The sequence below is a fragment of the Pistacia vera genome, unplaced genomic scaffold (assembly GCF_008641045.1).
Source record: "Pistacia vera cultivar Batoury unplaced genomic scaffold, PisVer_v2 Contig81, whole genome shotgun sequence".
NCBI lineage: Eukaryota > Viridiplantae > Streptophyta > Magnoliopsida > Sapindales > Anacardiaceae > Pistacia > Pistacia vera.
Genome location: NW_022196679.1, coordinates 456,052 through 479,920, shown reverse-complemented (window position 1 = coordinate 479,920; position 23,869 = coordinate 456,052). Strand labels below are relative to the sequence as shown.

General features: G+C 33.5%; 1 protein-coding gene across 1 annotated transcript; it reads left to right on the top strand.

The window, feature by feature from the left end:
- Positions 1-13,471: 13,471 nt before the first annotated feature.
- Positions 13,472-17,333, top strand: LOC116117454 (putative disease resistance protein RGA3). Its single transcript, XM_031403478.1, has 2 exons — positions 13,472-16,056; positions 17,102-17,333. The coding sequence occupies exon 1, from the start codon at positions 13,511-13,513 to the stop codon at positions 16,046-16,048; it is 2,538 nt and encodes an 845-aa protein (XP_031259338.1). The 5' UTR covers positions 13,472-13,510; the 3' UTR covers positions 16,049-16,056; positions 17,102-17,333.
- Positions 17,334-23,869: the final 6,536 nt, after the last annotated feature.

The following is a 23,869-nucleotide window of genomic DNA, read 5'->3' as shown; positions in this document are numbered from 1 at the left end:
AAAAACAACTTTCTAGAGAAACAAACAGAAAATTTAGAAAGAAAAATTTTAAAGAACAGAGCTGCTCTTCTATTTATACAATATTGAGTTTATAAAACACAGCGTTTCATCTGTTGACTTGTCAAAAGCGCAGCACTTCATTAATTGACTAATAGATGCTGTTAACTTCCGTTATTCTGAACTTGTTGCACTAACGTTTCCTGTTAAACGAACGTTACCAGACATTCAAGAGACTTTCAAACACTTCAAACTCCCTTTTTATCAAACAGTTCCCAATAAGCAATAGCAGCCGCTGAATCAACCTTCTGAGCTGCTTTCCTCCACTGCGTTTTCAATCTCACCTTTATTACTGTCTTCATTAACACATAAGCGTATAACACTATCCAGAAGAAGAGTAGCAAAATTTTCGTTGTTCTATTATTCAATAACAAATCCTGAAACATCTAAATGTATAATTTTTAGGATAATTAATATGGTGCGTCTAAATAAGATACAGTATCTGTTCCTTCAACTCCGGTGACTAAAAATTCAAAAATAAGAGATGGTGAGTTACACAATCACTCTAACTTTAGTCAGTTCTTACTGTTTCCACCAAGAAAAATTTTGCAAGTCTAAGCCAATTTCAGTAGGTCTTATTTCATTAATCTTAACATATACCACATTTGATTTGACACCACTTTGTTACCTCGCATTTTAACATACTCTTACTAATTAAAGATATTAATTTTATTAGTAAATCTCTCTCGTCTCTCCAATATACTTTGCTCATATATTTGTTTAATTTTGAAAATCTTTAATTGCCTGTCTCTTACCCCCTTTACCATTTTAATTATAACTCTCCTCTGTTTATTATCTATTGGGTACAATCAGATAATCAGATAAAGATCTAAAATATAGCACCATTTAACATTTACAAACGGTAGAAAAATTATTCAAGTACTTACCATCTAGTGTAATAAGAGCATCACCAATAGTACTCTTTATTTTAAAGAACATCTTCATTAGTTTCTAACTATAAAAAATAAAATTTTTATTTAAATCCAATTGACTCTTTAAATTAGACTTAATAAATAGGAGAAATATTTGATAAAAGAGAGAATTAATAATAAAATACATAAAAACTTGTAATTCATTAAATAAAATTGAGATAGAGAGTGAAATTTGACTATCTAGATGTGGAGAGTTAAATTCACTTTTTAATTTATATTTAAAGAATAAAGAGTCTATTAAACTCTTATTTTTGTGGAAAAACTCTTTATAATAATAAGTTTGGATTATATAAATTTTTTTTGAAGATACTTATACACTTAAAAAACTTAAGCCGGACATGTACATATTAAGTAGATCCCTATATTTCAGGAAAATGTTAGATATATATTTTTTTATTATCTTTTTTTTTTTTTTTCAAATAATTGTAATTGTAAATGATTTTTAATGTGACAAATTTTGGTAAAACGAAGCATTAATTGACATGAAACATGACAGGTCACCTCATTTAAGATTTTACAGAACCATTTCTTTTTAGGATCCTTTATGTATTAACTTTCTTACAGATGGTTGTTGCCCATTTGGTATTTTATTTAATTATTGACCTGACGTGCTAGATATTTAGGCACCTTAACAAGATGGTTGAAGTATGTCAAACCTATATATAGTGGACGTGTCGAGAAGAGAGGGAGTGAGATACCATAAGTTTAAGTGGCATTTCTCTATGATTAAAATATATATTTGAGAGGAGGAGCTCTGGTGCTATGGACGACTACTTTAATTTCCGGCCAAAATATTCAGGTTCAAATGCGCACTTATTTCATTATTTTTAATTATATATTCATGTTCTTTATGTTTATCATTCTGGTCCAGAAGAAATTATTCCTAGTTATTCCCATGTTTGGTTTAAAAAATTAATAAACTATGCATAAATAACATGGAATGAATATCAATGTATATGCTTACAAAGAAAACGAAAAATTTTTGTTCTATATTTCTATAATTTCTAATAAAAATAGTTTAAGATGTTATATTTATCAACTCATTTTAAGGTACTACAGGATTTATATATTAAATTGAATCTTATTTTTAAGTTGTCATTTCACCTAAAAGCATGCATAAACTAGTAAGTGGTTAGTTAACATTATATTAATCTACCTTTTTTATTTATTTATTTTAGGATTATAAACAAAGAAGCCCTTAATTAGCATCCAAGTGATTGAAACAATCTAGAGTAGTACAAAATTAAAACATTAAACACACACAAATAACAAACTCGTAAAGAGAAAGAATAATACATACGATTTACCTTGATTCACCTAATTAACAGGCTACGTCCAACAAAGTTAATATTATTGAAATACTGTCTCACTTCTCTTGTTACAATGAATGTAATGTGTCCTATGATTTGCTATTACACTCATACAAGAGAAAAATAAATTTATATACCATGTTTAAATGAGTTGACGTAATATTACAAAAATCCATTTTCCTAAGCCCAAACCCAATTAGGAATTAATTACTTAGAGAAATCTTTCAACAGAACCCCCGAATGCATCTACGTGGCCCGTTATTGTTGAAGTGATCAACAACTCCAATAGTGATGCGGATATGAGAGATTGTGTAGTATCTTAAATATTTGTGATAAATGAGAGAATAATGCATGCATATAAGTTAGGAACTCGAGACAATTTGAAGTAAATAACCTCATCCACAAAAATGATTTCTTTTTGAGTTGCATTTATCTATTTATTTTTAGTGACTATTTGGTCTGCACGTTGTGTTAAGCATATGATACAAAGGGTGCAGATTGTAGTTCGGGAAAACATAAAGGGCCACCCAGTAAATTTCCAATATGCTGTCGTTTTGAGTTAGTTTTTAGTTAAAACACTTGAGCTCAAATGAGCTACTGTATTTTTACTTTACTAATTCTCTTCTCCTTCGTGTTTTCTCTCCTCTGTATATAAGAGGGATTTTTTATTGTTTTCAATTAATTTAATCAATTCAAATCAGATCCAGTTTTTGCTCTTTTCTTTTTAATCTTCACATGGTATCAGAGCCACTGACTCGCGTCAATGGCTGAGAATTCTAGTGTTGACAGTTCTTCAAAGAACGTGAATAAGCTTGCGTCAATGGCTGAGCTTCACACATCTATCGTTCCTTCAAGTCTTCAAGTGATAAATCTGAAGCTAACAAGGGACAATTACCGTGATAACTACCGTTTTTGATGCTCACAAGTTTTGTTTACAGTAAAAGCTCACGGATTGGAAGAGCATTTGACAGGTTTGATCTCCTGTCCTGAGCCTTTACTTACCTCACCTATTGATGTTTCAACTGAATCAGGAATAATTAGTTCTAAGGAAACCCTAGCTAAAGAGAAAATTAATCCTGAATATGTTGCTTGGAAACGCATTGATAAGTTTCTTGTCACCTGGTTACTTGCATCAATATCCGAGTGTATGTTTAGTTGTGTTTCTAAGTGTCAACTTTCTACCGATGTTTGGTTTACACTTGAAAAGGAGTTCCTGTCAGAGTCTAAAGCTAGGGCACTTCACCTGAAAAACTTACTCCAGAATACTCAAAAAGGTAGTCTTAGTGTTAGTGACTACATCAAGAAAATGAAAGGCATAGCTGAAAGTTTAGCATCCAGTGGACAAGTTGTTTCAAATGAAGATGTTCTTCAATATGTTCTGGATGGATTAGGTCCTGAATTTGATGCTGCTGTAGTCAATTTGACTTCTAGACTTGAGTCTAGGTTTGATTATGTGAGTATTCAAGAAGCACAGTATCTTCTACAGAAATATGAACTAAGACTAGAGAAATTTAACTCGGTTGATTTTCCAGTAAGTTCAGTTCACATAGCTGCAGTGAGTAATTCCAGTAATTCTCAATTTAAACCTACTCATTCAAGCACTGTAAACACCTCAGTTAGCTCTACTGGCAGTCCAGCTTCTTTCACACAGTTTATACCTTCCCTAAACACTTTATCTAATCCCTCCTACACAAAACATTATCCTCTAGGAGCTACTGTTCCCACTGAACAAACCTATTCACACTATACTCCTCCACAACCTTATTATAATCAGTCAGCCTATAGACCTGCCGTCTTTCCCAATGTTGGCAGAGGTCGTGGTAGGAGCAATGGTAGAGGGAGGCCAATATGCCAAGTCTGCAGCAAGATTGGTCACACTGCAGTACAATGTTACCACAGGTATAACTCCAATTATAATGGGACCTCACCTCAATACAACCCTTCCCTACAACAACCAGGTGCTGGATCATATTTCTCTCCTGGTTCCCAAGTTTCTGACACCTCTGGACACAATTTTGCCAGCAATTTCACTAGTAACATCCTGCCACAACAATCTGTCCAGTCCTCTCAGTCACATGAAGGATCACAATTTCAAGGATAGTTTATTGAAACCTCTCATCAACCACACTCACAGCCTCCAACAAAACAACCAGGATTCCAAGTACCCAGCAAACAGCAACAAACACCTAACCAAGCCTACCTAGCCTCTCACCAGAACATACATCACCAAACATCTAACCAAGCTTACCTAGCTTCTCAAACANACCATGATCTAAATGAAAACAAGTCTTATTCAAACAGACTTCATCATTTAAATCATTATTCATGCTACCAAGAACTTTAACAGGTTAACAGGTATAAACACATACCCCCCGTCTTCCAAAGCTCTGATACCATTTTCACCCACATAATATTTGTAATACCTAGTCTTACAAATATTATGTGGGTGAAAATGGTATCAAACATCAAACACGCCATATGAGATGTAAAATTTGGAAATAAATATTTAGGACGATTAGTATTGCTCTTATTATAAATTCTTCCATTTTATGATTCTTTAGATTACATAGATTATATTTATTTGCACAAGTACTTTGATGATTCTCATTTGTTAATATATAGAGTTCAATATGGATATCTTGAGTCAATACCTAAATAAGATCTTCAATAGCATGACAGAAGATATTCATATGAGAAAACATAAGTAAAGGATCTCTACCTAAAAGCCTCTAAAGATACAATTACGTGAACAACTATTTCCTTTCTAATTTGTCTTATTGTTTAATCCATTAAGAACTCTCTTGATAATTGCAAATTTACATAAGGGCAATCCAAATATGAAAATATATAGAAAAAATTGTTAAATTTAATTAACATGAATGTAAATTATTAACAAACTTTTAATCTTTTTTTATAAAATAGGGAAAAAAAAATCTAAAATACTACAAGTACTATATCATGTATATCACCATTAAGTGAATTTGTACCACCTTTGAGTTTTTTCTCTTTCATCTATCTTTAGATTAAATATGATTGATAATTACTTGACACGTATGTATTTACTTATTTTTATCACATCAGTTATACCATCATGGTATCATAGACTTTCTCTTATAATTCACACAAATGATTTTGGCTTTACCAAAATCGGGCCGATATGTAATGTTTAATGGACGACAAGGCCAGAGATTTGAAAGTTACATTTTTGGGGCCATGGGTCAAGTTCAAAAACTAAGGGGGCTACAGTGAAAGTTTAAATTAGAGGGACCAAATATTTTCTATATAAATTTTAAAAAATTCGTGGGCCTCGGATAGCCTCCACCTTTGGGTTGGAACACTAACCAACTACTATTAAGTATTAACCTTAACCTATATTTAATCTAATGGTTGAGTGAGGTTAGTGAAATAAAACTATACATCACTCACGCCCAATAATTTCCTTTAAATCTTAAACAATTACACAATCTTTCAACTATACCTAACAAAAAAATAATAATAATAAAGATTATATATGGAACAAGAAATCAATTGAAACTTTGATTTCAAGAATCGTAATTTTTAATTTTTAAAGTTTTTCTTAACAATATTAATCTAAAGAAAATATTCTCGAGAAATAACAAATATGAATTATAGATATATATATTTTTTTCAATTTATTTTGCACACAATTTTTAGGGCAAAAAACACTCAGGAAGGAATACATACATGACATAATAAATCCAGATGAACATGAAAAATATATATATATTTTTTTTTGAGTGATTACCAATTTTCAAGCTTAATTGGTAATTCTCTAATCAAGACGTCCTAATATAATTTTATCACGATCATGCATTGTGTCACATCCGACCCAAGCCCAAGTCCGTATAAAGTCGAATATCCAATTAAAGAGGATTGACCCAAACTTGACCCAGAAGTATCAAAGAATATACCAAAGAATATTTTTAGAAGCTTCCAAAATATTCGTTCACCAAAAAGGCAACAGAATAAGATTATGATTCTACTGCTTGCATACTTAATCCTAGCCATTCATTTTAATGGATATGTATGGCTCTAGACCATTGGATCTACTTGTAAAATCCTATATAAAGCTAGCTAGTATTAGTTTTAATTCAATGATTCTATTGCTTGCATACTTAATCCTAGCCATTCATTTTAATGGATATGTATGGCTCTGGACCATCGGATCTACTTGTAAAATCCTATATAAAGCTAGCTAGTATTAGTTTTAATTCACTCCAAACATCGTATTCAATGAAGAGCAATACAATAGAGTCTCTCCATTTCGTGTTCTTATTTTTCTTTGAGAGTTTATGGGTTTATTTAGGTTGACTTAGTGTTTGTTAACCATATAATGCAAAGGGTGCAAAGTGCATTTCTGTAAAGCATAAAGGGTCTCACAATAATTCACCAATATGATGTCGTTTTGAGTTGACCTTCTTTACTTTGAGCTCAAACAAGCTACTGACTTCATTTCACTTTACGAATTCTTTCATGTATTCTGTCTTTTGTATATAAGAGAGATTTTGGTTATAATGTTTGGCTCAATCAATACAATACAAATCAGATCTATACATTGTTTCTTTCTTCTTTAAATCTTCACATGGTATTAGAGCTCTTCAAGTCACCTGTCCTAAACAAAATATTTCATCACTCTGGCATAGACGATTAGGACATCCATATTCTGAAGTTTTTCAGAAAATTATGTTGCAAGTTAACCATAATCCTTCGAAACATATTCCTTCCATTTCCTTTTGTGATGCATGCCAACTTGGCAAAATGCACAAAAGCAGTTTTCTTGTCTTTAATTCCAAAGCTACTGTTGCTCTTGAATTAGTTCATAGGGACATTTGGGGTCTGTCTCCAGTAGCTTCCATTGAAGGTTTTAAGTACTATGTGCATTTCCTTGATGATTTTAGCAGGTTTACCTGGCTTTTCCCTTTAAGAACCAAAGCTGAAGTGCATTCTGTTTTTGTTAAATTTCATCATCTAGCTGAGAGACAGTTTAATCAAAAACTCAAGTGTCTACAGTCTGATCACGATAGTGAATATAGAGGTTTAGTTCCTTACCTAACCAAGTCAGGCATTCAGTTTAAGCATTCTTGTGCTTATGTCCATCAACAAAATAGACGAAGTGAGAGAAAACATAGGCATATAGTTGAAATTGGTCTCACCCTACTAGCACATGCTTCCATGCCTATGAATTTTTGGTGGCTTCCATTTGATACTGCTGTATTTCTAATCAATAGGATGCCATCTGCTGTTCTTGATTTTCATTATCCTTATCAGTTGCTGTTTTGTAGATTGCCTCTTTATTCATCTTTAAAAGTTTTTGGATGTGCATGTTTTCCTTACCTAAGAGACTACAATAGGCACAAACTTAGTTTTCATTCATCTAAGTGTGTGTTTGTAGGATATAGTCTAGTTCATAAGGGCTATAGGTGTTTAAGTCCTGAAGGTAAAATCTTTATTACTCCTAATGTCATCTTTAATGAAGGTGAATTTCCTTTTGTGCACAACTTCCTTCACTCTTCAGTTTCAACTTCTGCACAGCCAACAAACATCTCTTCTAGTATTAGATTTCCCTCTTTGTCAATACCATCATCAGTGTCTCCCACTGGTTTAGCAGCTCCTAGTAGTAAAGTTTCTCCAGTAGTATCATGCTCTGCAACCATTCTTCCTTCAATAGTTGGTGCACAAAATTCATCCTCAACATCACTTTCTCATCAATCCAATAATGTTTTCACCAACACTTCATCTTCAGAACATGTACCAGTCACAACATCTCTTTCAACACCTTCAATATTACACCCTATCACCATTCAAAAACAACCCACCACATCACAACCTCACAGCTTACAGAAATATAAATTTTCACAAAATCAGGAACCTCATTTCTGTCCTCTTACAGTAGACTTAACACCATCTCAATTAGTCATTTCCTCCACTGATAATCCTACTATATCATAGACTCTTATCACACAAAATCAATCCACTACATCTCAATTCCACCAGTCACAAAATCAGGAATCTTCTCACAGCCCTCTTGTAATTGATTTGACTCTATCACAGTTCCGTACTTCATCAACTGGTCTACCTACTGCATTAACCCCTACTAAAACAGATCACTCACTGTCAACAACCTGTCCTATACCTCTAAACCTTAAACCCTGTGTTAACTAGAGCAAAAACCAGTCTTCAACACAAAACTACCCTTATCATATCTGGTCAAAAACCTGTTCTACCTGAACCTAATTCAGTTACTGAAGCCTTGGTCAGTAATGAATGGAGAGAAACTATGCAACTTGAGTATGATGCATTGTTAAAGAATAACACTTGGTCCCTTGTTCCCAAGATGAGTGATACGCAGATTGTTAAACAGGCTCCAACAGCCTAGTTTGATAAACTGAAGTTTGCTCTTCTGCACAAAGGATTTAAAAACTCTATATCTGATTCCAGCCTATTCATTTTCAAAAATGTTTCCTACATCATCTATGTCCTTGTATATGTTGATGATATCTTAATTACTAGCTCCAATATCTCATTCATACATTAGCTTGTTCAAGATCTTAATGATCAGTTTGCCTTAAAAACTCTTGGGTCTATTAAGTACTTTCTTGGTTTGGAAGCCACAAGAACCTCTGCTGGAATTCTTTTGAAGCAAAAAAAATACATTGTTGATTTGCTATCCAAAACCAAGATGATGGATGCTCATGCATGTCCCACACCCATGGCTATTGGCACAAAACTGTCTTCCACTGATAGTGAACTGTCCAAAGATCCCAACCTCTACAGAAGTACCATTGGAGCACTTCAATACCTAACTCTAACCAGATCCGACATCAACTTTACTGTCAATAAGCTGAGTCGGTTTCTACAAGCACCAACGGAGCTTCAATGGCAAGCTTGTAAGAGAGTTTTAAGGTATATCAAAGGTACACAGCATCATGGGTTGCAATTCAGACCAGCTGCGTCTTTGAATGTTGAATGCTATGCTGATGCAGATTGGGGTAGCAGTTTAGATGATTGACGGTCCACAAGTGGGTACTGTGTTTATCTAGGCCCTAATCTTATCCAATAGAGTTCCCGAAAACTGAGAGTTATTGTTCTTTCTTCAACAGAGGCTGAATATAGAGCCTTAGCACACACAGCCACTGAAATAGCTTGGTTGCAAAGTATGTTTTCTGAGTTAGGTTTGATTCTAAACACTCCTCCAGTAATTTGGTGTGATAATGTCAGTGTTGGTGCTCTTGCTGCAAATCCTTCTTTTCACTCAAAGACCAAGCATATTGAGATTGATATTCATTACATCAGGGATCAGGTTTTAGCTAAAAAACTCATGGTTCAATATGTTCCGTCTAAACTACAAATGGCTGATGTCCTTACTAAAGCCTTATCAATAGCGCAATTCCTTGAATTAAAGGAAAAATTAAATTTTGTAGCAATGACCAGTCCAGAAGTTGAAGCAGAAGCTCAGATTACAAAGTAGTAGTTTAGTTGTAAAAATGAAGCTCTAGAAGTGATCTGATGTCTATGTTTTTTTTTTTTTTTTGTAAGTGCAATGCTGGAGGTTTGGAAGTGTTCTGAGAAATTGATGCAGGTCTGGAAGTAGCAGTTTAGTTGTAAAAATGAAGTCTGGAAGTGGTCTAATGTATATATTGTTTTGTGAGTACAGATTTGCAATTCTGGAGGTCTGGAAGTAGTAGTTTAGTTGATTGTTGTGAGTGCAATTCTAGAGGTATAAAGCTGTGAAAATGAAGTTTGATGTGTGTGAATATGAAGTTGATGTGTACTAAGTAAGAAGCAGTTCAGTTATGAAAATGCAGGTCTGAAGTTGTGAAAAATGCAGGTCTGGAAGTAGCAGTTTAGTTGGTTTTGTGAGTGAAGTTCTGAAGGTTTTTGTGAGTGCAATTCTGGAGGTCTAAAGCTGTGAAAATGAAGTTTGATGTGTGTGCAAGAGTTCTTTGTTAATGTGCAGGTCTGAAGTTGTGAAAATGTAGTTTTGGTGTGCACTATGTAAGTAGTAATTCAATTACAAAAATGCAAGTAGCTATGCAAATGCAATTCTAAGTGCAAATGCAGTTCTGTTCTTTGTTGATGTGTACTATGTTGCTGGAAGAAAACAAGAAATCTGATAAGAAATATGTAGTTTCTTTTTGGTGCAGTTCTAAAGCTGTACTAACTGTAAATGCAGTTTTGAAGCTGTAAAAATGTAGTTCTCTGTTGATATGTAGTATGTTGCTGGAAGAAACAAGAGGTTTCAACCGTATGAAGAGTAGTCTAGTTTGAGGGGAAATGTTAACCATATAATGCAAAGGGTGCAAAGTGCATTTCTGTAAAGCATAAAGGGTCTCACAGTAATTCACCAATACGCTGTCGTTTTGAGTTGACCTTCTTTACTTTGAGCTCAAACGAGCTACTGACTTTAGTTCACTTTACGAATTCTTTCATGTATTCTCTCTTTTGTATATAAGAGAGATTTTGGTTGTAATGTTTGGCTCAATCAATACAATACAAATCAGATCTATACATTGTTTCTTTCTTCGTTAAATCTTCACAGTGTTCGATCTCTTGTTTGTTCAATCTTTTGTTTGTGCACTAAGGCCGCACAATTCTTATAGGGTCTTGACAATTGGTACCGTTAGATTTGAGTTGTGAAATGTCATTTCAGTTTACTAAGCTGAACCCAACAGTAGTTTAGCATAGTCATGACAAAATTAATATAAAGACATCTTGACTAGATAACCTAATATCCCTAATTCTCTAATTAGGGTGTCCTAGTATAATTTTATCAAGACCATGCATGTATATCATTGGATTTGAGTTGTAAAATTATTTTAGTCCAATATAATGAACACTTGTTTCTTTTTTATTTTATTTTTTTCTTTGATTTTCTAATCTACCACATAAAAAAATATATTATAAATTAATACTTTATGCTTTACTTGAACAAGGAAACACGAAAGTCTTTTTTTATTTTGTAATGTAGTAAATTTATTAAAATTTAATATTAATGCCTTGCTCTTATCTTATTAACTTTAATAAAGAAACAGGGCTAGTTAGGGTGTTTATGTCTAATAATTTAGTGATAATCTCCTTAATACATATGTAACCAATCGACAAGCGTGACACCTTTTCCTATAATAATTTTTAATTCCTTCCGTAGTAATAAAATTTTTATTTCATTAGAGGGATATTATCATTGAGGTTCACAAGTTTACTAAATTATTAATAAGAGGATACAAGTTTCAAAAATATCAATTAGAGGACCCTTCCGGTCATTGCCCATGTGGAGTGTGCTTTCTTGATGGATGGATCCATATGCATCTACATATAAATACTTTTGGGTTCTTATCAATGTTTTACAACCCGGCTCAGCCTGACTAGTTCAACTAGTCAGACTGGGAACTGAGGGCTTCGTCGGGCCGGTTACACCAGAAAATTGTTTTTAGCAATTAACTTGCTTTGACCTGCAATTGGACTGAAGGAACAATAGCGAACCGCTAGTCCAACCGATCCGGTGCCGAAACCAGGTTAATGAAAAATGAAATTGTGAAATCCCTACATTATTCTCATTTGGCATCTTCAAACTTCAAAGCAAATTTCTTCTGAATCTTCACTGAAATCTTCTACTCCTGCCATCTGTCGTTTATATTGTTGTTGTTTTCATTGTTGTCATTTTGGGAAGTCGAGAAAAGGTGAATGAGAGATGGGTTAGAAAGGGATCTGGGTTTGGTTTTACAAAGATGGATCCCCTTTATATTCAGCGAAAGTGCCTTCTTGCTTTGAAGCTGACTTGGCAGAAATGGACTCTTCTTTTCTTTCGCCGTGAATTCTGATTTTCTCTTCAATCAGTAATCGATTCTAGGAGTAAAAGTGAAACTGTTTTTCCTTTCTCAATTGAATTCTATTGCCACTTCATCAGACAGTGTGATAGCATAGTATGAAAGACTAAGAGTGATGAAATGGAAGGCTAGGGTTTGAAAAATGAAGGGAAGGGAAACAATGGTATGTTGGTTTAGTGGCTTTGGTTTGAGAGTTGGATTGGGATATTTGATTCATTAATCTAGGGTTTCCTACCCAAATAGCAAGGGTGTGTTTGCTAGATTTCAAACTTACAAGGACTGATAGAATTTCTCAAGGTATGTGTGTTGGATTTCAAACCTGCTAGATATAACAGTCAAACCATTGGCCCAATCAGTCCAATTGGTCAGACCGGGTCAACCTAGGAACTGGCTCCTTGACCGGGTCAAGGCGTGGGCTGAGTTTGAAAACATATAATTATGAATAAATGACATAACATTATATTATATAATAAATAACAGTTTGTATAACCAAATGTATAATATTACTTTTAATTAATTTATTAAAAAAAAAAAAAAAGAGTTTTAACTGAAAAAAATAAAAATAAAATGAGACCCCTATATTAAAAACATATATATTGTTTATGATGCATAATTATGTCTTAGGGCAACTCATAGGGTTTGAAGTGATAACCTTTTTTAAAATCATATAACTTTTTTAAACTTGTGCTAGAGCCTAGCTGTTATCCTTTGAATCCTTTCTATGAGAAGGAGACAGCTCACATTAGAAGAATCGGTCCTGATAATTCTCTTTTCTTCTCTAAAACCATTCAAATTTGCTTATAGTTAAAACTTATGTAACGTGTAATCCTTACTTTTAGCCGATAAAAAAAAAATATATTTATTCGAATGTAACATGTAATCTTATCAATTAATAGAATACATACATGGATATTAAATACAAAATATTAATAATAAACACAAATAATTAATAATAAACATAAATAATTAGTAGTACACTTCTTTACCTCTTGATTTTATGGGTGACAGAGCAAGAGTACCTAACCGCATTATAATAGAGCTTTGTTTTTCAAAAGCACACACTTTTAATTGGATACACTCATCACATAGATCCTTAATAAAAATATTCTACTACAAGTAATGTTACCGTTTGGGCAAAAGGATTAACCAAAAGATAAAGCTACCTAACAAGGTAGTTAAATCCTTACCAGGGTGTGAATCTAAATTACGTAACATTGCTGGCTTTGTTTTAGAAGTCCATGTTTCATCCTTTGAGCTCATAACCTAAGTTGTCTTGTATCAACCTACTCATAATCAAAAGATCAAAGCATCGTTTTTCACTTCTCAGCCAAGTTGTTATCCCAATTTTTCTTTCCTCTCAAAGAACATGGCAGAATCATTTCCGTCAACGATTGCAGCTAACATTTTGACGGAGATAGACTTCCTTACTTCCTCAGACAGTGGCTTGTCATCAAGGATTCGAAAAGAAATAATGAAGGCCAAAGAAATCTTGTTCAAGGGGAAAGCCGTACTCATGAAGGCAGAGGCACAACAGTTACATAACTGCGAGCTGCAGGACGGGCTCGAAAAGCTTTCAGAACTGTTGTATGACGCTGAGGATCTGTTGGATGAATTGAAGTGTGAAGTACTGGCGAAACAGGTAGGCAAACTCAATATTGTCAAATATAATCTTAAAATCAAGGTGACTAGAAAAATATTAGATGAAAAGATAGATAATATTCGGTCTATATCTATAGCTGTTAAGGATCCAGACACCAAGCTTGTTTCTTCAGGAGAGAATGTAATGACCCATCCCTTTGTCGGTACTCCTCAAGATTTTGGACGAGACACTGATGAGGAAAACATTATAAAATTGTTGATGAAACCAAACAAAGAAGCTGAAAGGGTGTCTGTAATTCCTATAGTTGGATTAGGAGGTATTGGAAAAACAACTCTTGCCAAACTAGTGTATGATGACAAAAGGATAGATGAACACTTCAAGTTAAAAATGTGGGTAAGTGTACCTGAGGACTTTGATATGATTAAGATAATGAAAGAAGCCTATACTTCTGCAACTGGTAAAGATCAGTCTGAATTAGGAGTCGTTGAGTTAGAAGACTGCTTGTTAAACGAATTGGCTGATAAGAAATTTTTGCTCGTCTTGGATGATGTGTGGAATGAAAATTATGATCGATGGAACAAGTTAAAACAATTATTCACGCAAGAAGCAAACGGAAGTAAAATTGTGGTTACAACGCGTAGTAGCCAAGTTGCGTCAATAACGGGCACTGTTGATAGTTATCTTTTAGAAGGCCTTTCTCCGGGGGATTGTATGTCGTTGTTTGTGAAATTCGCGTTTGGGGATGAAACAGACAAAGCAGAATCAGAATTCATTGGAATTGGGAAAGAAATAGTGGAAAAATGTGGCGGTGTTCCCTTAGTTTTAAAAACTTTAGGAGCCCTACTTTATAAAAACACAGATCCGGAGGAGTGGAAATTAATTAGAGATAGTGTCAAATGGGAGCCAGAAAAAGATAGAGATAACATTCTATCAGCGTTAAAATTGAGTTATGCTCATTTGCCATCTCATTTGCGAAGATGTTTGGCCTATTGCTCTTTATTTCCAAGGAATACTTGTTTTAACAGTGATTATATGATTTGTAATTGGATGGCGCATGGTTTTCTTAAATTTCCAAATGAAAATGAAGATTTGGAAGATGTTGGGTTGCGATATTTGAAGAAATTATTTTCGAGGTGTTTCTTTCAGGATATTGAAGATCGTGGTTATTTTTTTACATTTAAAATGCACAATCTTATATATGATCTTGTGGAGAAGATGGCACAAAGAAACTACAAAACGGTAGATCTCAGAATCTTGCTTGACGATGTAAATTGTCGACAGTTGTCATTTCTTGGCAATGCTCGACATTTTTCATTTCTTGGCATTGCAAATGGTAATAAAAAAGTTCCATCTATTTCGAACAACTTGCGGACCATCATCATGCAAAGTCTACAATCTCAGCGTGTTGCTGAATCTTTCGTCAGTAAATGGATATCGAATTTTAAGTGCCTCTGGCTGTTATGCTTAAGCGGTTTACAATTCAAAGAGCTGCCAGATTCTGTAGCTGCATTGAAACATTTGAGATTTCTTGACTTATCCTGGAATTCAGATTTGGAGAAACTCTATGATACTATTTGTAAGCTTCTGCGTTTGCAAACCTTAAAACTTCGTGGTTGTTCAGCTCTTAAGAATTTACCCCGTAATATACAGAAGATGATTAGCCTTAGACATTTGGAATTAACTATACAGTGGGAGCGTCTACCACCAATTGGAGCTGAATGTTTCAAATCTCTCCAGTATCTGCACTTATATAAGTGTAAGAATCTAGAAAGTTTGCGTGAAGGGATGGAAAGTCTCACCACCATCCGAACATTGATTTTGCAAGGTTGTGATAGCTTGACCACGTTGCCAGACAATGTAAAACTTCTGGAGACGTTAGAGAAGCAAGTGATATCCAGCTGTCCGAAGCTTAATCTGAAGATGGACTTGCAAGGGGAAGATCTCATCCTGACGCTTAAAGTGTTCATGATTTATGAATTGAAAGAGCTAGAGGACTTACCCCAATTAATACTTCAAGGGTCTGCTAACACTTTAGAGTACATCCGTATTGAAGAATGTCACAAGCTCACAGAATTACCGGCATGGCTTGCAAGTCTCACAGCCCTTCAAAAACTTGAGATTGTGAGTTGCTCAGGATTGTCATCTCTGCCTCCTGGGATGGAGAAACTCACTGCCCTTAGAGAATTGAAGATACAAAAATCTCCTCCCCTGAGTGAAAGCTGCAGACGGAAGCCGCTAAACATTCTTAATTTGGAGAGTCATCTTGACCCTGAAGTTGCTTCATCATCGAGGGACAATGAATGATCGATCAGGTACGTGTAGAAATCTCTCTTCTTATTTTCATTGTTATAATTAGGGGTTTTCGGTTCTGGGTACCCTATACTTTTTGAAGGAACCGGAACCGGAACCAGAACCGACGGTTCCTTGAAATTTGGAACCAGAACCAGAACCGACGGTTCCGATTCCTAGATACCCAGAACCAGAACCTGTAACAACTGTTCCAGTTCCGGTCCTGGGTATCCTATAAAATTACAATGACCCCCCAAAAGTTTTTAAAATGGTAAAAAAACCCTTAAAAACTTACAAATACGCCCCCACCTGGCACTTGTTAACAAAAATAAAATTACAAATTATAAATTCAAAATGATAAACTCCATTACTTTATAAAAGCAGATTCTCAAAAGTCAAACCAACTTACTTTAAATGTTATGAAATATAAATATAAATGTATTCACATTACTTTTTCTACAAAAGTTTTTATTAACCCCCCTAATATTTAATTTTATTTTATATTAGTCTCGGTTCCTGGTTCCTAGTTCCGGTTCCTAACTATAGGAACCAGAACCGGAACCGTACAGTAACGGTTCCAAAAATTTGGAACAAAAACCTACCCATTGACGATTGGTTCTGGGTAGGAACCGGAACCAAACCCAGGGTACCCGCCGGTTCCGGTTCCAACCGGTTCTTTTGAACACCCCTAGTTATAATTGAGCTTGGAAATTGTTTAAATGTGCTAGCTATAATGTTATTGTTGGAATACCCTTCAATACTGGTTATTGCACTAAGGAGAAATTAATTTATTTCTATTTCTATTCATACTTCCATAACAGCAAAGTTCAAAATAAAATTTTCATAGTTATAGGCTCAGCCCATCGTTCATAAGTTTGACAATCCACGGATGAAAACAAGCTGTATTGATGATAAATATATTATTGTAGTTTTTGGATTAATGTTTCGTTGCGTAGTTTCTGTGTACAATGTCTCTATAGGCTTTTTTTTTTTTTTTTTTTTGGTATAATTATTTTCTAATATCTACTTTTTGCTTATTGTGTAACTTGTGTTGTTCGACTGTCCCAGTTTTCCTGGAGGTTCTGTCAAAGTCTTCAGCAAGTGCAAGAAGTTTCGATTCCGATTGCTGCTAATGTGATGTTTTTTTATCTTTGTGTTCTTGAATTGTTATTTGGGGTGTATTTGTCACTTTTTGAAATTTGCGGTTGTTGTACTTCATTGAACTTAAAGGGAAAATGGAAATTCCCTATTTTTCTGCTTGATTGAGTGCATGTTTGTACTGAATAACCCTTTGGAAAGTTTCCCAATCGACTGTTTGTTTGGTTATCTCTATTTCTATTATTCTGAATAATCTCAAAATTAAGTAAAGCGTAGTCTAGATAATTTTTCTGTTTATTGATTTTCTCTTTGTTGAGTCTATATGTTCTCTCTGTTATTTCTCTCCTATATATAAAGAAAATTAAGCTTGATGTACAAAAGCAATAAAAAATTAAAAAAATGAAGTGAATGAATTTAGTTCGTGCATACCCATTAGCAATCCCTTCCCAAGATTTTATTACTACAATTATTAAAACTATTATTGTCACCAAATAATTCTTATACACTTACGTTTATAAAGAAAATAAATATATTCTTATGCACTTATGTGTATAATACTTTATGAAAATAAGGGATGTTGAAAACTTTAATAATCCTTTACGCGGTTGAGTTATTTTGGTTAGTTAACACTACAAACTGATCATTAAATACATTTAAATTTGGTTCACTTTCAAGCTCATGATTTAACAATATGCCAATTACTAAATACCCTTATGAAAGAACGTAAAAGATGAAGTAAATTAATAATAATAATCATTGAATTTAATCTATAATTTAATATCTTTTAAAAATAAAAAACAAACATTGGTTGTGTCATTGATACTCAGTCACTATGCATCCAATTAACGCCATCACCAATCCTAAACTAATAAGGATTAGTTGATCTATTAAAATTACAATAACAATAAACGTACAAAGAAATCTTATAAATAGTTTTGTACAAAGTGATGTGATAGAAAATTAATAAAATAATGAATTTGACAAGTTTGATTTTTTGTATTTGTAAATCTAGCTTAGGGTTTGCAAATGAAATAGAAAAAAAACAGAGAAAAGTGTTTAATTTCGTATTTTCAATGATTCAATTATCAAGCTACAGTGAAGAGCTACTTTACTCTTTTTATACAGAAACAAGAACGAAGAGTAAAGTGGTTTTAAGTAAAGTGTATTTTACAACTAACTTTACTGAAAGCAAAAACGACATCGTATTGCAGAATTACAATGTCCTCCTGCTATTTGAATTGTTTGCAGTTTCATCCTTTGACCAACATCCCCTCTCAAACTAGACATTTTCCTTCTGCTGCTTCAGCAATCTTTCTTCTACTAGCATTCCAAATTTATTGGCTCTTTTACCAACACCCCTTCTGAAACTAAAGTATCTGTCTGATACCTTTGTGTTCATATAACCCCTTGAGGTAACACACACTCAACTTCTTCAATTTCAGCTACTCAGCTACTCAGGATAAGCAGCTCAACTTCAGTTCTCCATATGCATTGTCAATTTAAGATGAGCAGCTTTTCAGTGGCATTAAAAACAACAAGAAGACCATAATCCAGCTCAAAGCTACTCTGCAATTTCAGCTTCACCAGTTTTAACTTCAACTGATCACTCTGCAGCAAAACATTTTCAGTTGCAAAAACAACAAGAAGAACATAATCTAGCTCAAAACTACTCTGCAATTTTAGTTTCACCAGTTTTAACTTCAACTGATCACTCTGCAGCAGCACATTTCCAGTTGCAAAAAAAAAAACAACACCGATGCAAAAACAACTCTACAATTCTAGTTTCAGCAATTTCAACTTTACAACACCAATGCAAAAACAACTCTGCAATTCTAGTTTCAGCAATTTCAACTTTCAGTAGATCAACTCATCAGTGGCACATTTTTAGTGGAACTCAGCATATTTAGCTGGCTAAATCATAACACCCAATGAAGAAAAAAAAACCTTCAACTAACTAACTTCAATTAATCAACACCAAGAACAAAACAACTAGCTCAAAACAATATCTCAACAACTCAACTTAACAACTCCTCAAAACAATATCTCAACTACTCAACTTAACAACTCCTATCTCAATCATACAGTTCAACCACAACCTCCAGTTTAACAACTCTACACCCAACTCTTCTCAATTCTGTAAACTATCTCAAAATCATCAAAAAAAAAATCACAATCTGCCACTACTATAGACCACCCATCTGTCACTACTGCCACAACTCTACACTCTACCACAACTCCTTCAAAACTCCATTTGTAAACAACCATCAAAGAAAAAACACATCTGTCACCTTCTGTACTACAGAACTAGTAGCACAAACACAGAAATCAGTAAATCAGTAAAATGACAGTTGAGACTCAGTACAGTATAGACTGCATTTTTCAACCATTTTTCAACAGCAGATTTCAACCACTTTCCAGGTGCATTTTGATCTTCTTCTGCATTACAGAAACAGATAAGAATCAGTACAGTATAGACTGTATTTTTCAACCATTTTTCAACAGCAGATTTCAACCACTTTCCAGGTGCATTTTGATCTTCTTCTGCATTACAGAAACAGATAAGAATCAGTACGTATTACAAGAAACTGCAACCACATTTAGTTTCTGCCTCAGCTAAGTAAATTGAGCAGCAGATAAAGCCTTTGTCAACACATCCGCAATATGCAATTTCGATGGTACATACTGAACTGTCAAATTCTTGGCAAGAACTTGCTCCCTAATATAGTGAGCATCTATTTCTATATGCTTTGTTCGTGCGTGAAAAACTGGATTTGAAGCTAAGGCTCCAGCACTTGTGTTGTCACACCAAATGACAGGTTTCGAGGGCAGGTGAAGATTGAGTTCAGTAAACATACTCTGAAGCCATGCAACCTCTGTAGCAGTTTGTGCTAATGCCCTGTATTCAGCTTCAGTAGATGATAATGCAACAACTTTTTGTTTCCTAGAGCTCCACTGAATTAGATTAGGTCCAAGATAGACACAATATCCACTAGTAGACCTCCTATCTTCAACATTACTACCCCAATCAGCATCAGAATAGCACTCAATGTTTAGAGAACTTGCTGGTTTAAACTGCAACCCATAGTGTAGTGTCCCTTTAACATATCGAAGGACTCGCTTGCATGCTTGCCATTGTAACTCAGTTGGAGCTTGTAAAAACTGACTAAGACGATTAACTGTGAAGCTAATATCTAGTCTAGTCAATGTTAGGTACTGCAAAGCTCCTATTGTGCTGCAATATAATGTAGGGCTTTCAAATAAATCACTATCATCAGTACTCAGTCTACAGCCATTGGTGTAGAGCATGGGTGAGCATCCATCATTCTGGTTTTGACAAGCAAGTCTGAGGCATATTTGGACTGCCTGAGATGTAAACCAGTGGATGTCCTAACTGCTTCTAAGCCCAAAAAATATTTAAGTGATCCTAGAGTTTTCAAGGCAAATTGCTCATTTAAATCTTCCAACAACTGAGTTATATAGGCTGCATCAAAACCAGTGATTAAAATATCATCTACAAAAACAAGAACATAGATTAGTCCTGATGATTTCTTAAGAACAAATAAACTCGAATCTGAAACTGAGTTTTGAAAGCCTTTGGCTTGGAGAGCAGCCTTGAGTTTATCAAATCATGCCCTAGGGGCCTGTTTAAGGCCATATAGAGCCTTGTTTAATTTGCACACATATGATGGGTGAGCAGCTGATTGAAATCCACTTGGTTGCTGCATAAACACTATCTCACTTAAAGTACCATTAAGAAACGTATTGTTGACATCAATTTGTTGAACATCCCATGCATTAGTTACTGCTAAAGTGAGAACTATTCTGATAGTGGATGGTTTGATAACTGGACTAAACGTCTCAAAATAGTCCAAACCAGGAGTTTGTTGAAACCCCTTAGCTACTAGCCTGGCTTTGTACTTCTGCAAAGTACCATCAGCATTCAATTTTGTTCTGAAAACCCATTTATTGCCAACAATATTCATGTCTGCAGTGGGAGAAACAATATTCAATTTTGCTCTGATACCATGTTAGAATTTGAGTTGGGCCTAACTCCTCACCCAAAAGGCCTTATTGAGTGGGAGGATTGTCCACTCTTATAAACCCAGTGGCTTGAGTGTGCCTAGTCGATATGGGATCTCCAACACTTCCCCTCACAGTCAAGCCCATATGGTCCACTTGCCTATGAATGGGGGTAGTTTGGCAGCCCACCGCTGGTCAATCACTCAGCTCAAATGGGGCTGGCTCTGATACCATGTAAATCTAGCTTAGGGTTTGCAAATGAAACAGAAAAAAACAGAGAAAAGTGTTTAATTTCGTATTTTCAATGATTCAATTATCAAGCTACAGTGAAGAGCTACTTTATTCTTTTTATACAGAAACAAGAACGAAGAGTAAAGTGGTTTTAAGTAAAGTGTATTTTACAATTAACTTTACTGAAAGCAAAAACGACATCGTATTGCAGAATTACAATGTCCTCCTGCTATTTGAATTGTTTGCAGTTTCGTCCTTTGACCAACAGTATTCACTCTTTTATTATTTATTTTTTATCACATCATTTTATACATAAATTTTTGAAAAATTTCTTTATACGTTTAACATTACTCTTAAAATTAATATATAAATCCACGTTCTAAAAAACATTACAAACGTGCTATTCTTATATCAATAATTTACAGTATATTATTTTATATAAATTTTGAAATAAAGTAATAAATATATTTTTTAATTTCTAAAATACTGTACTGTAAAATTATGCTTGTTTAACATATATGTTAAAATATTCATCTATAGAATACTAATAAAAGAATATTGTTTATTAAATAACAGGGATATTCAAATCGTAAACCTGTTAAGTTTTACACTTTAGAGAAGCCAATATGCCCTGAAAAGTTTTTACACTGTAGAATACATATATGTTAAATTTTTTTGTATATATAAGAATTTAATACAATTAAATACTTAACAAATGTGAATGAGTGATATGATAAATACATATAATATAAGTTTGCCGAAAAAAATTGTAAGTGTAGTTTGTTTACGTAAGATAGTAGACAACTATGTCAAGTAATGCAAGGTTTACAAGTCTTTCTTTAAAATTGAAATTGTTATTATTATTTTAAATATAAAGTTGGATGTCAAAAACACGATATATTAAAGTTGGCCAATTATATGTTTAATTAAAGACCAACTTGCTCGTCACCTACCATTATTAATTTATTCGCACTACTATTATTACGTAAAGAAATCTTATATTTAAATTTAAACTTAGAGGTAAAATTACTTTAAGATATTATAGTTGGCTAATCTTGTGTATAATTAGAGGTCAACTTCTTCTTTACCGACCGTCATTTATTGGCAAGACCTAACCTTGGTCTTTCTTTATATTAATATAGTCTTAATCAACTAATTGTATTCTTCATTGAGCGAACCCCCTCAGCTACATTACTTAAATTTTGGATCTCACTTAATAGGTCATGATATTGTTACTTAAATTTTTAACTTAATTTTTTGACACTCTTTGTGAATTGTTTATCATTAATGATCCAATGGTGATAAGATACACTAGGTTAATATTAAATGTAATGATCTTAAACTTCTCTTCTATCATTATTGGATTAACAAAGATGAACCGCTCATGTGAAATGTTTAAAATTAAATCAAAAAATTTAAGTCACAAAATTTCATCCCTTACTTAACTAGAATATTAACTTTACTAAGAAACACAAAATCTTTTTTTTTTAATAAGTTAATACTCCATCCTTTACTTTAATAAGGAAACACAAAGTCTTTGTTTATTAATTCTTGGTCCACTAGTGTCTAAAAAATTACAATATTGGTTCTGAAATTTTCCTTTTCAATGCACAATGTCTACTCATTTAGGGTTAATCTCCTTAATACGCATCCAACCATTCCACAAGTGCTACACTTTTTCCTATAATCATCTTAATACTTTTCTTACTGCGTAAATAAAATAAAAAGATCTTACGTTAATAAATAAAAATCTGATTTTATCTTTATAAGCTTTTATTTTCTGTATTTTTTATTTTATTTAGATTCAATGGTATTAGAAAAGATGCGAAGTACTTGTACTAGAAAATCAGGTCCGTTTTCAGGTTTTAATTATCACCTAAATTAAAATTAGAGTAATGCTACAGTCACATAAATAATACACCGAATGATGTTTGTTTGAAAGAATTGGGTTTTCAATTCATTGATTTATCACTAAGGAATTACACCCTTTGTATAGGGAGTATACGATCTCCTAAATCTCTTAATTATGTCAATTGTGGATTATAGAATATTTTGTCTGACATAATTAGGAGATTACATAATCTCTAGAATATTCTGAGATCGTATACCTGACATAACTAAAAGATTACATAATATTCACTTGATTACAAAATATATACAAAATATTATGAAAATCTTAACACTTCCCCTCAAGTTGGTGCGTAGATGTCACATATACCCAACTTGTCTAACACTTGTGANGTTGGGCTTGGATCCACATCCCAAATAGGGATGGTATTATTTGAATTAAACAATATGAATTCAGGTTCTTAAGTACATACGAGGAAAAATGGTATTCGAACATCACCAAAATTCTTAATTTCCAGCTACTATTAAAATGAATAGATCTTACATTAATAAATAAAAATCTGATTTTATCTTTATAAGCTTTTATTTTCTGTATTTTTTATTTTATTTAGATTCAGTGGTATTAGAAAAGATGTGAAG

Bases quoted from the DNA above. Each gene is read 5' to 3' on its own strand.
- LOC116117454 (XM_031403478.1), top strand. From the start codon at position 13,511: ATGGCAGAATCATTTCCGTCAACGATTGCAGCTAACATTTTGACGGAG.